This window comes from Amphiprion ocellaris, chromosome 17 (genome assembly GCF_022539595.1).
Source record: "Amphiprion ocellaris isolate individual 3 ecotype Okinawa chromosome 17, ASM2253959v1, whole genome shotgun sequence".
In the NCBI taxonomy this organism is placed as follows: domain Eukaryota; kingdom Metazoa; phylum Chordata; class Actinopteri; family Pomacentridae; genus Amphiprion; species Amphiprion ocellaris.
This window is the reverse complement of record NC_072782.1, coordinates 11,179,378-11,202,061: the sequence shown is the minus strand read 5'-3', so window position 1 is coordinate 11,202,061 and position 22,684 is coordinate 11,179,378. Positions and strand designations below refer to the sequence as shown.

The following is a 22,684-nucleotide window of genomic DNA, read 5'->3' as shown; positions in this document are numbered from 1 at the left end:
CTTCATAATTTTAAGTTAAACATATCAGATATCATTGCTGATAAATTCTAGCACACAGAACCTTAATACTTAAAGCAATCAACTGCCTGTTATACAAAAACCTATTTAAAAATCCACACTCACTGATCACTGCCAGTGAAGCAATCATGTTTTAGCTGCAATCCATCTCCTATCTGCCACTTAAACTTATCTCAAAAAAGCGATTTTCTTGGATTTTCCATGCTGAAAAAAAAGCATGAATAAATTAGCTTTCTTAGCTTTATATTTGCTATGTTAATTATCTATTCCTCCATTATGTATACCCACCTACTCCTGTTTTAAGTAACAGGTGGGCTGGACCTTATCCCAGCATGCACTGCATATAATCAGGGATCTGGGCCATGTAAAGATTGGAAAACAATAACTGGGTGCCCTTTTAAGTTTCTTGTAATCTAAACTCCTAAAATACCATCTGCTTTCTCACATTATCTCATGAATTATCCCCCATTAGGGAAGACGGAGGGCAAAACCTTTTCTCTCCTGTATGTGGTTAGAATATACTGAAGCTGTAACAATCTGATATGTATGCGCCCACTCATCTGATTCCTGAGTGTCATTCAGTAGTCATTTCACGGAAGTTTTATTTCCTCCTTTATCTGTCAAGATGCAGCATAGACTTTAATTTGGCGTCTGTATGGTGAAGCCGCCTTGTTGTTTGTCCATTCAGTATTCTACTTTTTAAAAATATTATACTATAAATAAGGACAACAAAATGTGAAATTTGAACGGACCACAGTCAAAAAATTTTATATACTTTCATAATCATGGCTGCATTCATGGTCCACAGGAATCTTCTCATAATTTATCATTTGCTGAAGTTTTTCCTTATAAAAAATAATACCACCCACACAACAGCTAACAAGGGAATCATAGACACTTTTTTCCTGCCTCAAATTAAGGTGGGCTGATTTTAATTATTTCAAAGTAATACTTGGAGCAAGTTATTTACATTTTACCTGATGGTAATCATTGATTTTACATAAACTTGGCAAAGACCTGCCTACACCTAAAGTTTGGGTCAATCTAAAACACCGAAGTACACAAAGAGTTTTCCTGCTGCACTATTTTAAATCCTACAAATATATGTTTTTTAAGCATTGATTGCTGTTGTTCAAATCCATCTCCATTCTCATTCTGCTTGAATATAAAATTTCCTTACAAGTCAAGAGAGAAACCTTTGACTCCTGCTGTTTCCCTGTGAATTGGGATAATAAAAATTCCACAGACTAGTTTTAGCATGCTAAATGTTTTACAACAACAATGAAAACTTTTAACAAATTTTTCATGTCGGTTTCTCCGCTATGCTGCTGTAGTTTGAGTCTGATGGCAAAAATTAAACTTCTGTACATGCAGATTTTATATTTTATATGATCTTTTTGTTGTTTGCTTGCTTTTTAAATGCATCAGTCCTTGTTAAAAAATGTGCCCATGTGTGATTCCAGTATTTTTAGGTTATTAGATAGGTTTTTTTTTTACAATCTTGCAGCTGATAAAACCAGCAACAGCCAGTTAAAATTAATCAAATTAGTGTTTCAGTGGTCTCATCTCATTCTACAGCCATTAAGCAGGCCAATTATTAAAACTTGTTCCTACAAGTAAACCACATTCATTAAAAATCTGATGGTAATAAGCCAGGGAGTCTCTCATCTGCCAAATGAAACACAGTCACGATGACCATATTCGTCCTACTTTTAAAACTGCACCAATAAAACCAACTAATTGAGGTGTATCAGTTCAAATTTAGCTGCACAAAACTTACATGCATCATATATGGGCCCCCACTGACCTTGTGCTCAAGGCGTAGATGCTCCTCTAGCTGGCTCCGTCGACTGCTGTCATAGTAGCAGAGCTGGCACTGGTAGGGCTTGATCTCAGCGTGCTTCTGCAGGTGAAGCTGCAGGGCCTGGTCGCTGGAGCACGTGAAGGTGCATTTGTGGCAACGGAAAACCAGGCCCTGAAGGTGGCGCGACAGCTTGGAGCGGCTGACCTCCAGCGGAGCCACGCGCTCCTCTGGTGGAGGGAATGGAGAAAGTGAAATGGATTATTAGGTTGGAGAACAGAGCAGAGGAGAAGGGAAGAAGAACAGCATGAGATGACAACAGGAGAGAGATGTGTGGGTGCAGGAGAGGCATGAAATGGCATACACACTCACATCTAACACACAAAATAAAAAGTAATCGTGGTGGCTGGTACATTTTGGAGGTTTTGTCATTTTCTCAGTTTCAACAGAAACACTTTTGTCTCGATAACTGTTGACAGCCTCATATAAAAACTACCCAAACACTCAAAAAATGTTTATCGACTGATCTGAGGTGTTTCCATTCCTCTGTTCTCACTTTTAACTGCTAGCTTTCAGTTTCAGTTCTCATGAACGTCCTCACATACAGTAAGGAATGCATTAACTAGTTGAAAAACACCTATCAAGTATTACAAACAGATTGCCTGTGTTATGATTATGTTTCTTTTCATTATGATGGAGTACAAAATGATTATCAGTGTGGTCAAGGAAAATTTGTCAGCCACTAAAAAATGTTATAATTGCAAAAAAAGCAATAAAAGGTTAGTTGCAAAATAATATTTCAACATTTGAGGAAAAACGCTTTTTAATATGAGTAACAAGAGTTACAAAAAATACAGAAGAATCAGCAAACCACTGCCAAAGTGGCCACAAAGCCAGAATGACAGGCTGTTACGCTGAAATGTAACCTACTATGAACACAATACTATACGCACAGTTGGTATCTGGTTTCACTTGTTAACAGTAAAGGCAGTCGGGTCATTAACTGGTACTGTTAGCAGTTGGGGAGGCCATCCTGTAATAATGCATGCAGTGGCAATAACAGGAAGTTTTTCTGTTTCTAACATGTGAATGTAGTGCAAAATGCTGCACTATTATGCATAAAGGCAGCTCTAATGCTACCACGAGGCTGCCAGGAAACCAGCGGAGACCCGAGCAGTTCCCCAAAGTTTCCAGCCTTTATGCTAACTTGTTATAAAAACATGGCATTCCCAAAATGCTGAAGTACTCATTTCAAAGTAAAATTCACCATGTGACTGCTTAGATTTGACATGAAGCGTACCTCTGTGAAGAACAATGTGGTCGATCATATTGCTCTTGTGTTTGGTGTGGTAGAGGCAGAGAGGGCAGCGCAGGTCTTTAGGGAGATCTTCAGGTGCAATGTTGTTGTGACCTGCCTCCACATGCATGGTGAAGGTATTCCTGAGAGAGATGTACAGGCAGAAAGGTGGATCAGTGGACCAAAGTCAGCCCAGTCCCTGTCTATCCGGCGCTTGTATATGTCACAGCACTCCTTGCTAGGTTTCCTATCTCACATAACTATGCGTGCAATGTTTGTCAATTTTCATTTGTCGCATCTATACTCTCAATAACAACATATATCACAGTGTGGTTTTCTATTTGGTCTGTTAAGGAAAAGTCTTTGTTACCTGAAGCAGGTGAAAAAGGAACAGTCTTTGCACTTGAAGAGCTTCTTGCCACCGTGGCGGTCCTTGTAGTGCCGGCGTAGACTCTGCATGTATCCGGAGCTGAACTCACAGAACTCGCATGTGAGGGCAGCTTCTGGACGACACTCACCCAGTGTGGAGCCACCAGGAGTCAAGCAGGAAGACATTTGACTGGCCAGCTGGTAATGACTGAGCTGTTGACGGACGTCGGCTGGCTCCAGGTACGATGGATCTGAGGGAGGGACAAAGGAATTTAGAGTTTACTGTAATGTATCAGGTCTACTTGTCCTTGAGAGGAGTGTTTCCAATGTATTCAACAATAAACTCCAACTCTATTAGATTTATTTAACAGCTATAGTTAGCAGTAATTCGACAGGTTAACATTTTATATATAAAGATTATAATATCATGAAACATTTTTGGCACTTGGCACTACAGATTTATACATGACCTCCAGCAGTTCCACTAAAGGACAATTTCTTCTCCTGTGGTTTCATTTAAACAGCTATCCAAGGCTAGAAAAAACAATACAGCTTTGTAGCACAGCTTTGTTTGTTGTTTGCTAACAGAACTATCATTTCAGATGTATCTTGCCACCTTTTGGAGGGAGTCCAAACCCAGATACAACTCACACACTGATCATGGGTATGTGCAATCTAATAATACATACATAACAATGCATATTTTGAATGCAGCATTTCCACTTGTACTGGAGTTGAACTGAGTAATGGATTTGTGTATTTCTTCCATCTCTGGTCTAAAGGTGTCATTATGCAAAAATAATGCTTTAGCTTAGTACAAGATATGTGTAAAGGCTACCAGTACTTGAGAACATTTCTGTTTCGTGAATGAAACCGCTCTAACGGGGCACATGTTTGCTTATTTTCTGACAACATCAAGAGGAATCAGGCACTACTTTCCATCCCACAGGAGTCATCCAACACTGACTCAAATGCACAGTGAAGCTGTTAAGCTAATGAAATTTTTGCACAGCAGGATGGACTTTAACCTACTTTATATATTTTATCCAAATCAATTCATTGGCCTCTTCTATTCCGTTTGATGCCTGGTTATTTCTTAGAAAATAAAATAAATGCAGCTCACCAAGGTCTTTATTCAGAACACCTTATGTAATACTAGAATGGGCTTTCCTTTGCTTTCAATACTTCCTTATAATTCATCATGTCAGGGATTCAACATGATGTTTTTAAAAAAAATTCTTCGAGATTCTCGTCCATGTTGACATGACTGTGTCACATCATTTTTGTGGATTTGTCAGCTGTTCTACCACGTCCCAAACTTGCTCTGCTGGATTCAGATCTGATGAGTGGGGCAGGTCACTGAATAACACTGAGCTCACTGTTATGTTCAATAAACTGTTCTGAGCCAACTACTGCCTTCTAGCATGGTGCAAAATCATGCTAGAACTAGCCTTTACAAGAAAAATGTAGGTCACAAAGGAATGTAAAAGGTTTGTAATAATACTCAGATAAGCTGATGAATTCAAATGATGACTGATCGATACTACAGGTTAAAAATGTGCCAAGAAAACATTCCCCACACCATCATAGCACCACTATCACCCTGGATGTTGACACAAGGCAGGTTGGGTCCATGGATTCATACAATAAATGCCAAATTTTCCATCTGCAGCCTCAGCAGAAATCGAGATTTATTAGACAAAACTACATTCTTACAGTCTTCAGCTGTCCAGTTTTAGTGAGTCTGTGCCCACTGCAGCCTCAGATTTCTGTTCTTGGTTTGGCAGAACTGGAACCAGAAATGGTCTTCTGCTGCCCATCTGCCTCAAAGGTTCGACGTGTTTTGCATTCTGGGAAGCTTCTCTGCTCACTACAGTTGGAAAGAGCAGTTATTGGAGTAGTCTTTCCATCCTCCCCAACCAGTCTGACCACTGTCCTTTGATTTCTCACATCAACGAGGCGTTTCTGTCTGCAGAGCTGCTGCTCATTGGATGTTTTTTTTTTTTTTTTTTTTTTGCATCACTGTGATCCAAGCAGTTTCAGAGATACTCAAACCACGCCACAGTCACAAGCTACTAAGATCACATTTTTTCCCATCTGGAAATCTCACATGAGCACTGACTGAATCTCCTAGCATGTATCTGCAGGATTGTATTTTTGTACCACTATCAAAGTGTTGGCTGATTGGACAAATGCATGAATAAGCAGGCATACAGGTGTTCCCAATGACTGCTCATGCGATATACAGAGTATTTAATAAAAGGCCATCAGCAGACAGCAGTTGATCTGTGCCTCTATAAAAGAGAGGAATTCAGATGTGCTCGCTCCAAACATCCCCTCCCACCTCACAGATACAGAAGTGGAGCTGTGACTGTCATCATTTGTCCCCTACTTCTTTCCCTCCTCAATCCCTTTCTCAAGAGTCTATAATATCAGTGAGCAAGCTCATATTCTCGTCCTACTTTGAGCCTCCAACACATCAATAAATAAACCACAGTGACACTAATAGAATATCTATCCATGTGAAAAATGCTTCATTCAGCACTCAGAGTAGGAAGAAGCATGAAGGGAAAAACTTTTTTTTAAACTTTTACTTTATAAAATTCTCGAGATCCAATTTCTGACTTTTGCAGAAGAGGCAGAGGAATTTATACGAATCAAACAATGCCACAGTTGATTCATGCTTTTAATATCCTCTCTGCATTGCGGAGACGTATGGTGATGAGATAGAAGACAGAGAGCAGATTGTGTAGTTGCGTGGTGATGTGTCTTCTCAAATGTGTTACGGACCAAAAATTGTTTATTGCATTGGATAAATGGGAGGTGGAATACTTGTGAGAATCTGAAGAATGGGGAGATGGAGGCCTTAAAAACAGTGGATCTGTGAGGCTGGCTGTGCTCACACACAGTGGCGCTTTGAGCTAAATAACACAAGACTCACAACGACAAAGCTAAGATGCAGATGTGAGGCAGTTATAATACTTACCATCTTAGTTTAGCATGTTAGCGTGTGAGCAAGTACAGCTGAGGCTTTTAGAAATGCCCTGATGATGTCACGATGTCTGAGACTCACTAAAAGTCATCTAGGAATAATCCTCTGGGAATAAGGTGTGCGTGTACTAAATTCCATGGCAATCCATCCAGTGGTTGTTGAGATATGGTCCTGATCAAAGCGACAAACTGGCAACGGCATTTTGCTAAAAGTCAAAATGAGGCCGGATTTCAAAGAACCTTCTCTTTTTTTTCGTTTTATGCAGATGCGGGAATTAAAAATCATGCTCCAGAAATCTAAGTAAACATCACTGCTAATAAGAGGCAATCAAATGGTAATATTTTCAAAGCACACTGCCAAGAACACAAACTCTCTCTGTCTGAATTTCAAACATCCAGCTGAAGGTAGCTGGTTTGGCACAGTAGAGAGACATTCAATATGTCAGCTCTGCTCTTTCTCAATGCTTCATTTGTCTTGGTAGGGCACAGCTGACAGTGGTGGATGGTGCATTGAGGAATGCTGCCCTGCTTCAGCTCCAGGGAAGATTCCACAGCTCCAGCAGCAAGGTGACAGCTGCTGCCAAGAACAGTCTGCAAGCTAAAGCAGCCGCTGCAAAGCCACTAAAACACCTAAAACATGGCAACACATCAAGGGGTTTACTGCTACACCAGCCTCCAGTGAAGGCACCTCTTTGACTGAACATATTCTGTTCAGAAATGTGTCAGAATAACTCTGACGGTTGGGGTAGTCAAATCTGAACAGTCAAAATCCAAAATTAAAGTATAATTTATTCAATCTATGCACAAAAACCTCTGCGAATATCAAACAGATATACGGATACTAAATGTGAATTTCATAGCTTCACAGCAGATCTAATTTGGGTTGTAGTAATAGCGCAAGAAATAGAGCCACCTTTCAAATCTAGAAGATGCTAAGTTTTATCTGATGGCATGTCTCATGATAATTTATTGCATTTAATGAGACTGTTTATTATTTACACTTATATGCATAAGTTTGAGCACCTCTGGGCTTGCAGTGAAAAGAAGTAAACACAAACCTTGCATCAAAAAAAATAGAAACTAGTCTTTTTTTTTCAAATATTAATGTATGCTACTTTTTCATTAAAACACATCACATCTTGCAAACACTTCTTGTAGGCTTTCTGGTTTTGATTTAGGAATTCTCAGCCTTTTCTCCTTCCAGATCATTTCAAGTTCTTAGATAGGCAAACAGTATGTTAAGGAGTGATTCACCTATTTTTCAGTGATGTTCAAATTAGTGTCCTGTAAAGATTTTTTGATATTTAGGGGAATATTTTTATTCATCTATGTTACATTTATAACTGAAATCGCATTCTTAGTCTATTTTTGGATTTTTAAAAACACATAAGTGACATTGAAGGTTTCAGTCGACGGATCAATGAGGAGGAATTATCTCTTATGGTAGATTCTATTTAAAAGGAACAGTTTGATATTTTGGAAATCACAGTTGTTTGCTTTCTTGCTGAGAATTAGATGATTGATACTACTTATGTTTGTATGGGAAACTGATAAAAGTCAGCAGCCAGTTATGTTACCTTTGCATGTCAACCATATACACACATGGACAAAATTGTTGGTACTCCTCGGTTAATGAAAGAAAAACCCACAATGGTCACAGAAATAATTTGAATCTCACAAAAGTAACAATAAATAAAAATTCTATGAAAATTAACCAGTGAAAATCAGACATTGCTTTTGAACCGTGGTTCAACAGAATTATTTTTAAAAATAAACTCATGAAACAGGCCTGGAAAAAAATTATGGTACCCCTAGAAAAGACTGAAAATAATGTGACCATAGGGACATGTTCAATCAAGGTGTGTCCTCTAATTAGCATCACAGGTGTCTAGAAAACTTGTAATCAGTCAGTCGGCCTATTTATAGGTTACAAGTAGTCACTGTGCTGTTTGGTGACATGGTGTGTACCACACTAAACATGGACCAGAGGAAGCGAAGGAGAGAGTTGTCTCAGGAGATTAGAAAGAAAATTATAGACAAGCATGTTAAAGGTAAAGGCTATAAGACCATCTCCAAGCAGCTTGATGTTCCTGTGACTACAGTTGCACATATTATTCACAAATTTAAGATCCATGGGACTGTAGCCAACCTCCCTGGATGTGGCCGCAGGAGGAAAATTGATGACAAATGGAAGAGATGGATAATACGAATGGTAACAAAAGAGCCCAGAACAACCTCTAAAGACATTAAAGGTGAACTCCAAGGTCAAGGTACATCAGTGTCAGATCACACCATCCGTCGTCGTTTGAGCCAAAGTGGACTTCATGGGAGACGACCAAGGAGGACACCATTGTTGAAAACAAATTATAAAAAAGCCAGACTGGAATTTGCCAAACTGCATGTTGACAAGCCACAAAGCTTCTGGAAGAATGTCCTTTGGACAGATGAGACAAAACTGGAACTTTTTGGCAAGGCACATCAGCTCTACGTTCACAGACGCAAAAATGAAGCATATCAAGAAAAGAACACTGTCCCTACTGTGAAACATGGAGGAGGCTCTGTTATGTTCTGGGGCTGCTTTGCTGCATCTGGTACAGGGTGTCTGGAATCTGTGCAGGGTACAATGAAATCTCATGACTATCAAGGTATTCTAGAGAGAAATGTGCTGCCCAGTGTCAGAAAGCTTGGTCTCAGTCGCAGGTCATGGGTCTTGCAACAGGATAATGACCCAAAACACAAAGCTAAAAACAGCCAAGAATGGCTAAGAGGAAAACATTGGACTATTCTGAAGTGGCCTTCTATGAGCCCTGATCTAAATCCTATTGAACATCTGTGGAAGGAGCTGAAACATGCCGTCTGGAGAAGGAACCCTTCAAACCTGAGACAACTGGAGCAGTCTGCTCATGAGGAGTGGACCAGAATACCTGCTGAGAGGTGCAGAAGTCTCATTGACAGTTACAGAAATCGTTTGATTGCAGTGGTTGCCTCAAAAGGTTGTGCAACAAAATATTAAGTTAAGGGTACCATCATTTTTGTCCAGGCCTGTTTCATGAGTTTATTTTTTAAAATAATTCTGTTAAACCACAGTTCAAAAGCAATGTCTGATTTTCATTGGTTAATTTTCATAGAATTTTTATTTATTATTACTTTTGTCAGATTCATATTATTTCTGTGACCACTGTGGGTTTTTCTTTCATTAACCGTGGGGTACCAACAATTTTGTCCATGTGTGAAGTAGCGATGCCTACAAGCACCTCTTAAGCTCAGTCTTTAACATGCCATAGTTTGCTTATGTAGTCCATGCAAAAAAAACAACAACTGAAAATTAGCATTAGGACTTTGCTGGACATTTGTTCTTGTAAATATCGGCCAACTTTTATGCTAAAGCTAAACTAGACTGTAGTTTACAGACATGAGACTGACTTCTCATCCAACTCTGACTTCAATGCTTAATCAAGACTCTCCAAATCAGGCCTGGCAAGCCTATCATATCATATATCTATTAAAAAAAGCTATTACAGATGATCTCGTACCATCCGGGGCCATGGGAGTCTGCTCAGCGTTACTGGGCAGTCGGGAGGGCCTGAGGGCGGCATGTGCAGCCTGGGTAGCAGCTCGGAGTTTTGGAAGGGTCAGGGCCTCGCCGTGGTCTCTCAGAGAGTGTTCCTTCAGCTGGCTGATGGTCATGGAGGAGAAGGGACACGACAAGCACTTGTATGTGTGCTGCTCACCTGGAGGAATATTGAAAACCATGAGTCACTTGACTTTACTTTTATATGAACACAAAAGGAAGATGAGGACTTGTATAGAACAATCTGTGGTTGTAGATAGTTTAAAATGTTACCTTTTAGTCAGTTTTTTCAAAATCTGAAAAAAATATTGAGCTCTACATTCAAATATAAAATGTCTTGATGTGTCAAAATAGAAGTGGGGTCCACATATTCCATTTAAGAATTCAGATGTTACTGGATTGATTTTGCTTTGCTACACTGCTACATTGTGAAACTAGTACTATGTCAGTTGGCTACTCTGTTAAAAAAGAGGGCTTTGAAAGAGTGAGCAACTTCCATGCAAATTGGTGGGCCATGCTGAAGGAGCAATACTTCAAATAATACTTAAAGGATATAATGAGCTGATCACAGTTGATCTCTCGCTCCCGAATTAGAGCCCATTATATTCAATTTCAATCAATTTCCTCATTGATTTATACCCCTACAGCATATAACCATAGGGATTCTGCTTTTGCTACGGCATGTTCCTCTGCCAAACACTTCGGTTTGGTGCTTTGAATGTACCCATGGGGGATTTATAACATCTTGCTTCCTGTTTCTGTTGAATGTATTTGCTTGACATGCTAATGCACGCAGCATCCTGAAGAGTGGAGCAATTACATTCAAATCTGATCTGACTGCAATACAGTCTTACAGAAGTGGTTTAATAAGGAAAATACTTTCTTTTTGAACTTTTCTGGTCAGAAAGTATCTTTACTGCAAGCAAGGAACCATAACATTCAGATTCAGTGATGACTGTTTACACAAAACCTGCAAATTCACCAAACTTCCCTTTTCTAAATGTAATCGCAGCGAAAAAAAATTGGCTCTTGTCAATTATCCGCAGCAGTTGTCTAAGTGTTACTGCTGTTTGTTGCACTCAAAAGCTGCAAAAAAATGGCATATATAGTTTGCCAGACTTATGACTGTTTCTTTCGTTTGTGTATTGATTGCGCAGGTGGAGCTTTTTTGCATTTGCATTTACATGTATTCGGATCACTGTCTGCCGTCTGGCTCCAACAATAACAAAAATGATGACAGGCGGAGAAGCTCATCATACTACCGATGTCTGTGTGCTTCCTCCTTTGTAGCACCACTTTTCTAACAAACATATATATTCCGTTGAGCTACACAGGTTTGAATCTGAATTCAAATTTGATTCCTTTGCTTAATCAGATTTATCTAACGGTGAATGGTGGAGCTGCTCCTCAAGCTAATCCACCGGTTGCATTCGCTGCAGGATAAGCTAAATCAAGCACCGAATCTTTATGTGGAAGATGATAAACAGGAGGTTGCTGCTGGGGCCTGGGAATACCTAGTTAGTCATGGATACTGCTGTCATGAGACTTAATGTATGTGTGTGCATCTGTTTTTTACCTGTGTGTGCCTTATGCAGGTGGCTCTTCAAGCGGCTCACGTAGGCAGATTTAAAGGGGCAGAACTTGCACTTGAAGGGCTTGTGGTGCCCGTGGTGAGACTGCACATGTCTGTCCAGACTGGCGATGAGACAAAATATACGGGAAAAAAAAAAAACAGAAGAGAGGATATGAGATAAGAGGATAAAAAAAGACAAAAAAAAAAAAAAAAACGGATGAAATGAGGACAAAAGGATAGCAGATAAAGAGAGAAAGTGACAAGAATAGAGTACAGGAAAGAAGGAGAGAGAGCTCTACTCTACAGCATCCACTTTGATGATTTCAACAGCAGGGTTTTTCGGCAGCATCTGAAGCGCTCGATTCTGTTTACCTCGCAAACAACAGCCACACATTTCCAATGACTACAGAACAAGGAGCCGTGGGGTGAACTCATCTACCCATAATCCCCTGGTGGGAATGAGTGTGTGAGTGCCTGTGGGGACGGTAGCTGTGTTTTTAATGCCAGCCTCCTAGGTGGCATGGGAATGCGGCTTCTTTCTGGGTCAGGGCACATACAGTACAGAGGGATTACACCTGGGAGCTCAGAGGAGATGAGGACTCTCTCTTTCCCTCTCGGTCTGTGTCTCTGTGATGGATAAAACAAATCACACTACCAAAATGTCTGTCTCGCTGTAATGTTTGTCTTACTCTCCTAGGAGGCAGGAAATCTTAGAGAAGATTGAAGATTCAAAGGGATTGTGATAGGGTAAACAGAATAAGGTGTAAAACTGTGCTCTGTACAAAATGAATCAAACATCCAGTTGATTTGAAGAGCAGCTGGTGTAAGACTGGTAAGGCATAGCTACCAGGGCACATACTGCACATACTGTAAGGGGTTCTCACCATTTATCTGGTTTTAACTGTAACATTTCCTCATTATTATTATCTGACTCACAGTTTACTGCTAATGCAAACCAAACATTTTCTAGTAATGCTGCTTTACATTGAAAGCATTAAAACACCACAAACAGCAAAATGTGTTTGTCACTGAGGTTAGCGCTGGCTGCAGTTCCTCAATACAATTAGGAATACAGCCATACAGCCATCAGCTATTTTCTTTCTACTTTTAATATCCACACAGGAGAGTGGAATCAGAAGGATTTGCACAGTATGAAGTCAGATAAAGAGTTTCAGGTGAAATCTAATCATCAAAAAAGGACTGAAATCTTAAGATCTCCTCCAACTGACTTTTAAAATTACTCTGCTTTTCAATAAATAAATAAACCACTCAAGGAACAACACAATGTAGCCAAAAACAAACAACATGTATTAAGTGGAGTGCAGGCGGACTGTAATTAATACATTTTGATATAACCTTACAAAAAAGTAAACATTAGAGGAACTGGACAGTCAGATTAGACCAATGTCAAATAATCAAATAGAAATATTTTGGTTAAGTATGTGTTTATGAGTGGTCCCTTTATCTAATTTACTCCTTATGAAGTGCCACACTGCACACAGGGGGCGCTACTGTAGAAGCAGGTGTCATTCATAAAGCCTGCTTCTCCATATGCTGTAAAAAAAAAAAAAGGAAAATAACCAAAATGGTACAATAGAGTTATATTTTTCAATTGTATTGAAAACTCTTAAATTGTAGACTTTACCTGTAAATTAAACAATCCAATGTCTATTTTAGGTGTTATGCCAATAATGTGGAATTACATTTATTTCTTTTCTTTTTTTTAAACAAAAAAATGTACCATATTATTCACACAGTATTTTTTATGCTTTCTGAAATTACATACAAATTTACGCAAAATCACAATAATTATCTGTGATTAAATATGTAGCTCTTTATATAAAAGGTTTAAGCTCTACTATCAATTTAACGTCTTCCTCATAATTTTAAGGTAAAACTTATTAGTTTTTAATGTTTATGTGTCCAATAAATATTTACTTAAGGTATTTATTTATTTAGTGAAATACATTTTTTGGCTTCTGAATTCCTCATGCAGAATTATTCATGAATAATTGACTGCTATTGTAAATCCTCATCTAAATGAATTAAAGAGAAGTATTTTGGAATAAATAGTAGTGTGTACTGTCTTTATCTTTCAAAATAAGACTTGCGTATGTATTTACACTTTATTGATCATGTTTGATCATAGCAGTTTGTAAAATAAAAAAAAGGAAAGTCTCACTGCAGAGCTTTGAGGTCTATAGTAATAATTCAGGAAAATTCTGTGAAATAACAGTTTCTTCAAAAATAAAAAATATATATACTGAAAATGTCTTGTCTTGTATTTGCACTTCTTGAATTACAATATTCTGTTTTCATTTTATGGTGGTATTTTGGCAGCTTTTAGTGCCAGGAGTCATAAGTGGCATTTAGTAATTTATTATGAATTTATTTTTACAATGTACTTACTTGTGTCTGAAGGGTGAGACAAACTGGCAGTACTGGCAGCTGTATTTGTCTTCTCTGCTGAACAGGGCCATAGCTGAGTGGCTCCTCTCATGGGATCTCAGTCCCTGCATGGACATGAAGACTCGGTCGCACTGGGCACATGCGTGACCTCCGGCCGCTAACCGCTGCTTCAGCTGGCTCTCTGACACCACGGCTCGGGCTGCAGCCACAAGGGCCGCTGCCCTTCCTTCAACAACATCCGCTTCTGCATCCAGGGTCTCCACGGCAACAGCAACATCATCGGATGCTGTAGAGAAGGGTGGGCCCATCGATGTATCTTCAGGTCTCTCCAGGACATCGGTTTCTGCTGCTTCATCGCCCTCCAAGTCGCCATTAGTCAGGCTCTCAGAGGGCAGCGTCAGCGGGACCTCACTGACCTCCTGCTGCAAATTAGAGAGGACAAGTCTCAGATGTTGTCTGCCTGTTGGCTTTGTCTCTCAAAGCCTTTTGTTATGTGGAAGCAGAACACTGAAAATTAAAAGAGAATGGTAGCTGTTCATTTAAATATCACTTAGAGTCTGGCACCTGGAGCCCTTTATACTAGATTAGATGCATCATGTTAACAGCGCATAAGCAACAGTTAAGCATCTGTCTAATACCCCCGGTTCTGTCTATTCTGTATGAGTGCAATATCAGCTGAGTTTTAGTTACAGCTCTGTCTCATTGTGTCTACTTACTTCTTTATCTCCCTCTTTTTATTACCAGAAGATCAACTAGACAAAAGCAACCTTAGATGAACTCTAACCCTGATTTGATTGTGCTATCTAAACAGAATGTGAGTCCAACCCTTACTTATCATCCCCAACCCCTAAATAGTCCCATCAAATAAGACTGAGGATAAATGCCGTTAAATTGTTCTTTACAAAGTCAATCACACCATTCACCAAGTGCTATCATTACACCAAACAATATGCATGTGTGCTGAGTGAAAGCAGAAGACCTTGCAACTTTGCACACCTACCAGCATTTCCTCAAACCAACAGCAAAGCAAAAGTTCTCCATCTCTTTCTACTTCCCTCATCTGTGAGAGTGCAGGCTGGTTACTGCAGTCATCACGAGCAGACAGACAATCACCGTGACTTTTTTATTGCCTTGAGGAAACTCATTCTTTCTGTGGATGGACCTGACCCTGCACTTCATCCAGCCATAAATAAGATGTGGCATCCACAGGCCCAACCTTACCATCCAGTCCCTGAATGCACTGTCAGCCTGTTCTTCATCCACCTATATGAGAAGCAGCTCTTGAATTCAAACTGCATTTGTGATTCTATAAAAAGCCAAATTTGCTTTTTACCCTGTGCCGTATGTGAAACATACAGTTTATTTCATCTAGTTGAGATGCTGTACAAGGTCACAGTAGCTGTTTTGTCAGCCATGAATACTGGCAGGTAACCTTCAACCCAGGCAGGGTAAGTTAGCTAGAACAAACCTAGAAGTCAGTCGCAACAAAAATACTCCCCTTTTAAATTTCTTATAAAGAAATACAGTACATCTTCACCGTTTCACTCTCACAGGCCCCGAACCATCTCAGCTTCGCCACATAAAGGCAGACTGAGTGTCTGATGGAAGAACCAGGCCTGCGTTTGGGTGAGGTGCTGGATCCTCAGGCCTGTTCCCCTCACTGGCAGTCTCAGTGGAATACTAATGTTCGAATGGTTACCCGCCGCTGCCCTAAAAGTTATGGCTCACCACTCCAACCTCCCAACCCTCCCTCCTCCACAGCAATGGGACAGCATTGCTTGTTTTCTCTGGGGGAAGCTGACAGACTGTCTACCCAGAAGCTTCCGTCAGTAATAAACAAAATGGGAAGCAGAACCCGAGTCCAGTAAAACAGATCACTGCAGTGCTACGAGGACGAGAGAAAACAAGACAGAAACACAAGGGACAGAAACAGTGTGCCTGTGAAATATTGTAAAATGTCACTTTGGCACAATAAGAATAAATATTATGCACTGTAGAGTTGCTCTTGCTCTGTATTTGATGGTGCATCATTTGGTAAAGGAATAGTTTGACATTTTATTAATAAGAGTCATAATGGTACATATGAAAGTACAGCTAATAGCAGGATAACTAACCAGCAAAAGCAACGCGCTACACGTTTCCCTTTTTCCAGTCTTTATGCTAAGCTAAGCCAATCAACATTTAACTGTAGTTTTATGTTCAACAGATATGAGAGTAATATCAATCATCTGTCAAATTATTCTTTTCTTACAGTTTTTAGACAAAAAAAATGTTATTCAGCAGAAAACAAATGTGAAAAAGCTACATATCAAAAGAATGTATTTAGATTTATCATAGTATCTATGTTAATGAATTTATTTGTATTCAGAAAAAAATTTTAACATTGACATGGATAACTATTATGAACATTCCCCAGATGACGTAAGACAAATGCAGTAGCAGCGACAAAGATTTCCTTACTGCTGCTTCTGCATTTGCTACTGCATTTGTGTCATATTAAATCCAGCATGACTTACCTTGACATGCCCCTGTTTGACCTCTCCGTAGTGGACGTGCTTCCTCAGGTGGTTGCAGATTGCTCGGAGCGTCGGGTGTATCTCTATGCAGAACTTACACCTGAATCCTATGGGAGTTCTATCTATAGGGCTTTCCTGGTGACAGGAAAACAATCAACTTTACACAGCGATTCTTTTCCTGATCTTTTAAAAAAATATTTATAAAATGGTTTATTATCAAGAAACAGATTTCAAATGTGTTTTAACACTTAAAGGACTAATGATGTAATTTATTTGACTAGCGTCACTAATGCCTGTTATTAGTCAACACCATCTGATGTATTTGCCATAGTCAGAAAACATGATTATCTCTTCTTTTCTCCTAGAAGGCGCAGTACGTCACTCTTCTCTGATACACATCAAATTAGATCAAAGGTATTTTTAATGAACTTATTATGAAACTAATTATCATATCTCATTATCAGGCAGTATTACATACATACAGACAGTGAAGGGGCAAATTGAAATACATAATTATCTCTCTTTGTCTCCTCTCTTCAGTTTTAGCAGGATATTACTACTGTAGGTATGAACATCAATGAATGTGGGTTTATAAAATCATGTTAGGCTAAGCTGCTTCCCACACATTTGTTTTTAAAAACTGTAGAGACCTACAACTTCCAGGAGTCAAAGAACACCTGTAGAATCATAGATAATAGTGGGTTGTGACTATGGCATCAGATAAAATGTGCTCTAGTCGACATTAATGTTAAAAGGACATTATTGCTATTCCAGTTTTAGTCTTTTATTTATATGTTTCAGGGAGACTGTCTTTGCTCACCTTCTCAGGTTTATTCTCAGGCAGCTGTGTGGGCCTCTGCTTGCTGAGAAGCTGCTTCCTTCTCTCCTGCCTCATGGCCCTCTTCCGAAACTCGTCATTGTGATTCAGCAGATGTTTGGCCAGAACAGGGAGACCAAGGAAGTTCAGTTCACAGTGAGAACACTGGTACAACTCAGAGTCCTCCTCCCCAGTTTCAGTCGATGCCACAAAGTCCCTCTTCAAGTCATTGCCGTGGTGGTCGTTGTAGTGCATAGAGAGCAGCTCTCCTGTGCTAAAGGACAACCGGAAGCATTTTAGACACTTGAATGGCAGCCATTCAACCTCGCTGTCCTGTTCGGGTTCAAGTGGAACCTCCAGCACTTCCTTGTCTTCCTCTGCCAATGCACTAACAGCAGTTTCCTCGGGTTCTTTGGCATATATAACAGTAAAGTAGCGACCAAGCTTGCTAGAATGCTGCTTCTTGGGGAAGACACCTGGGTGGCGTTTAATGTAGTGTGAAACAATGCTCTTCCTGCTGAAGGCCTGGAAGGCGCAAAGGGAACACCTTCGTCTCTCCACAGCCAAACGCAAGTCTTCACTCATTTCCGAACTGTCCCCTACTGATGGTGGAGGAGCCATCACTTTGGTTGGCTTTTCAGTTATAGTCTTGGAAGCAGCCAGACAGTGGGTATAATATGCATCGATATCATGGCGCTTCTGGTAGTGTGCTGCCAGACCTTTGCGTATAGGGTTAGTGTATGAACATAGAGCGCATTTGAAGACATTGTTTTTACCCTCTGGCTGAGCACGGACGTTGTTGTGCTTGATGCGGTAGTGGCGAGCAATGCCTTTCCTAGTAGAGCAGAAGTATTTGCAGAGCTGACACTTGAATACAGCATGTTTCTCTGTCTTATTGATGGGTAACTGAGAGAGGGCAAGGTCCAATTCACTGACCTCTTGGACTTTTGCTGTGCTTGATATATTACTGGCACTGCATTCGGCTACTGGCTCTGTTTCTTTACTGGATGAAAAAATTGTCAGAGAGGGAGCGAACATGTCAGAAACAGACTGATTGTGATATTTCTCATAATGGATTTTGAGTTTCTCCAGTGTTCCGTGTGTGTACGGGCACATTTTGCATCTGTATGCACCATAGCCTTGCCTTTGAGTTTTGAACTTGTCATCTCCTTCGTGTAACTCGTTGATCTGCTCTATATCATCGGCAAAGTCTTCTGCTGTGACTTTCACTAGCGGGTGTCTTTTCTGATAGTGAGTTAGGACTCCGTGGATGCGGGAGTTTACGTACGGACAGTGACGACATTTATACACAGAACTGGGGTTGATGTCTGCCTCCTGTGCAAAATCTGCAGCTTTTACTTTCATGCCAGGGTGCTTCTTTCCATAGTGAGTGAGGAGGCCATGGAGACTGTTGTACTCGGACAGACATACAGTACACTGATAAGCATTATTAGAGATGGAAAGGCGTGGGTGGATAGGATGGGGATTGTTTTCTTGGGGTGGTGTGGCAATGATCAGTGCTCCATCATCTTCAATAGACTGACAATTCAGAGTCGCATGTTCTTTGGCAACCTGCTGGTGGAACTTTTCAACTGAGACGTTCCCTTTGATGATATCCAAAAGCACAGATTCATCTCCTTTAATTGCCCAGGGGTGGACTGCCTGATAGTGACTAGTGATGTCCCATATTGACAAGGCCTCAAAGGCACAGTCTTTACATTTGTAATGTTTATTTTCCATATTGCCCCCTTGTTGGGTGGTTTCAGGCCCAGCCCATAGTTTACTGGCCATGTATGTGTAATCAACATTATGTTCAGGGTGACGTCTTTGGTAATGGAGCAACAGGCCCTGGGGTTCAGAATGGGAGTATATACACCACTCGCAGTGATAGCCAGCCTCCAGAATGCCATCTTGGTAAGCCCAGTGTAAAATGGCCATGGCTGTGGCTTTCACAGTGGGATGTTCTTTCTTAAGGTGCTTCTTGAGGGCATAGACATAAGGTGATGTGTAGGAACAGTGTCTGCACTTGAGGGAACGCAAAGGTGTAGCGTTTTCATTCTCCGGAGCTGCTGGGATCATGGCAGAAGAGACACTACCTGACTGAACCATCTGTGCACGCTCACGCTGACTCCGGACAACTGCAGTGTGACGACGTACAAGGTCAGCGTTGGCCTTGGTTTCCCGGTGCTTCTTCTGGTAGTGAATAAGCACTCCTTTTACAGTACGGTTGCCATAATCACAGTGCTGACAAAAGAAGAGTTCGTCCTCACATTTCTCACCACTTCCTGTTTTAGGGCTTGAGTTATTAGATCCATCGTGACCATTATTTTGGAACTGCTTCAAAAACTGTTTGGGAGTTGCAATTTGCAATTCATCCATTAGTTTCATCAAACCGGGGGTAGGAGCGCCATGTTTGATATATTTTGCTGTCACTTTGACTTCTGGGTGTCGTTTTTGATAGTGGACCAACACACCAACAACAGACCTATTGCTGTACACACAATGTTTACAGTAGTACATTTCTTCATCTGATCCATACAGTGCTGCACTTGCTTGTTTTGGTGTTGAAGACATGCTGGGGCTGAACGAACAGTTGGCTGCAGGCTGTGACTGATCTACGGAGACGACCTTCATAGTTTTCTGTATACGGAAATAAGACGCCTTCTGCTCTGGATGTTTCTTCTGGTAGTGGACCAAAACAGAGTGCATGTTCGGGCTAGCAAAGGAGCATACATCGCAATCATAGACAACAACATTACCACCCATAGCTTCTTTGAGAGGTTCTGCTTCAGTGCTGGCTTCAGGGGACTTGGAAACAGCTTTCAGCCCTGGGCTTGAGGAGGACCTCGGCATTGAAGTGGCTGAGTTAAAATTCTTGGGACCAGAGTTTAATATTTCCCTCAGAGTTTGCGATTCACCAGATTTGGGGGTCTGCTCCACAATATAGCTTGAGAAGATCATGGCATTGTTGATTTTCACCGTGGGATGCATTCTTTGGTAATGGGGCATCAGGCTCCTCACATTGGGGCTTGTGTACGAGCAGAAGCGGCACATGTACAACAGATGTGGCTGGTTGAAGTTGAGCACGTTGCTTGCTTCAGGATGGTGATCCATGTAGTGTTGGTGTAGATCATTGTAATTTGTGTATTCAATATAGCACTCTAAGCAGCGGAAGACTGCACTCTGGTCTTCTGGGTCCAGGATGTATTTAAAGCTGAACTTGATGTAAGGGTGCATCCTCTGGTAATGTGTGCTGACGCTACGGGCTGATTTGTTGTGATAATCACAGTGTTTACAGTAGAAACGTGTGGTTCCTGTATCCTCTGAAAATTCCATGTTGTCTTGGCCTGTACTGTCACTGGGATCAGCAGAGATGTTTTCACTATCATCTGAGAGAGTCAGTGAAATAGGAATGCTTCTAGGCTTTGACTTCGGGTTGCTTTTTCTTTTCCCTATTCTGCCTCCATCATGAGACATCATATCTCTTGCATGAAGATGCTGTGTGTAAGCAAAGATGGGGTTTTTGTTGTCATAGTTTCCACTCTCATCAGCACTGGCATGATTTTCTCCAGCATCTTCATCATCCATATCGTCCAGATTTATGATGTTGTCCTGTTGGCTTTGGCTTATCTTACTTTGAAGGTTACTGGCAATTTCATCAATTCTAGTCCTCTTTTTGACCGAGGACAAATCCAAAGGCAAGTCATTGATGGACTTCCTGGCTCTCTTCCCTGTTCCTAAGGACTTTTTAGTGGCAAGTCCTAAAATGGAGGTCTGGGTTTTTTGTAGAAAGATTGGAGAGGCATCCACTTCAGAATCTGGCTGGTCAGTCATCTGGGTTTCAAAGACAGTGGGATCTAGGTCATCACAGTAGGAATGCTTATGTTGCTGGTGGACCCTCAGACCTTTCAGAGTAGTGGTAGAGAAGCTGCAAAGTGTGCAGCGATGAGGGTTCTGCTGGTCATTCGATGTGCTGGTTGTCTTTTTTCCATTGACTTTGGAACTTACATTACCCCCATTAACTGGCTCTGCGGCACCGTCCTTCTGAGGATTTGGACTATCACTTGTTAGGTCCATGGTCTCTAAATCTGAGGAGTTGTGGCTCTGTTTGTGCGTTCCTAGTTTCAGAGCGCTGGTGCAAATAAATGGGCATTCATCACATTTATACACTGTGGTTTTGCCAGAAAGGTGAATGTTTTCAATGTGGCGGGAGATACTCCGTCTGTGCATGGTGAGGAAGGAGCAGAAGGGGCACTGAAACCGGTTCATGTATTTTCTAAAAGGAATCCCTTTAGTCTCCAGTAATTTATTATCTTCATCTGTCAATAGCTGCTTTGCGTCTGCAGATAATGTTCCGGTATAGCTGGGATCATCTATGTCACCCAACTCTTCTTCATCATCATCCTCTAAGCTGCTCCTTGACTCTTCTTCATTGAGTAAGTTGGTATCCATCTCTATGACACTGTTTGGGACGTCAGATGATGCAAACCTTTTTGATAAAATGGAGGAACCCGTGCTGTTGGGTGTTACTGCACTCATCTGTGCATACTGGAAGGAGGAGATCTCTGCAGCTGACTTTTCCAAGGTGTTTTCTGGTGTGTTTCCAACTGACTCCTCCTTCCCACAAACCTCAGCAAAACTCGCCTTTGATCTAGCCGGGCTATGGGAAGAGGAGGGAGAATCTGGTTTGGGTGAGCTTGCACTTGCCTCCCCTTCCAGTTCCGCGGTGGAGGAAACTATCTTGACCTTGTCACTGTGCTCCTTCACCACGTGATTAGTCCAGCTGTCTTTCTGGTCAGTCTGATAGTCACACCATTCACAGGCAAATGTCCCCTTCATGATCCCACTCGCTGAATCAGATTCCTCCCCAGTATCGACGTATTCAGGTGGATCTCCACCACTATCTGAGGGAACTTTGTTATGATACATTAGTTGGTGTTTCACTATCCTTGCTTTGCGTGGAGACTTGTACGTGCAATACTGACAGGAATACACTTTTGAATTGTCATTGTGCCTTATAACAGTGTAGCTGGGCTGCTTAGCTGTCTGCGAGGAGATACTTGCATCTGAATCATCCTCTATGACATTATGCACCTTTTTGGTGTGGTTTCTTAAGAATGACTTTGATCTGAAGTAACGGACACAGAACTTGCACTGGTAAAACGGCAGATGGGTTTCAGCTGTCTGCTTTTGTGATGTTTGGTTGGGACTATCAGTAGAGTTGGGGCCTAAAGAGAGAAAAAGAGAAAAATGTCATGAGACATTTTGCTGTTAGAATCTAGAATTTTTGTTGTTTCAGTTACTAAAACCAACCACAACACA

The 22,684-nt window shown here is 40.9% G+C and overlaps 1 protein-coding gene across 2 annotated transcripts in view; it reads right to left on the bottom strand.

Moving 5' to 3' along the window:
* znf462 (zinc finger protein 462) overlaps positions 1-22,684 on the bottom strand; it is a 58,557-nt gene that overhangs the window by 7,610 nt on the left and 28,263 nt on the right. For both annotated transcript variants that reach the window (XM_023285460.3, XM_035955180.2), the window contains exons 3-10: positions 17,366-22,590; positions 16,546-16,680; positions 14,030-14,451; positions 11,624-11,742; positions 10,010-10,207; positions 3,487-3,736; positions 3,120-3,259; positions 1,826-2,049 (exon numbers count right to left, since the gene is read on the bottom strand). In XM_023285460.3, coding sequence (XP_023141228.2) covers positions 1,826-2,049; positions 3,120-3,259; positions 3,487-3,736; positions 10,010-10,207; positions 11,624-11,742; positions 14,030-14,451; positions 16,546-16,680; positions 17,366-22,590 — 6,713 coding nt within the window. The remainder of the gene's footprint in view (positions 1-1,825; positions 2,050-3,119; positions 3,260-3,486; positions 3,737-10,009; positions 10,208-11,623; positions 11,743-14,029; positions 14,452-16,545; positions 16,681-17,365; positions 22,591-22,684) is intronic.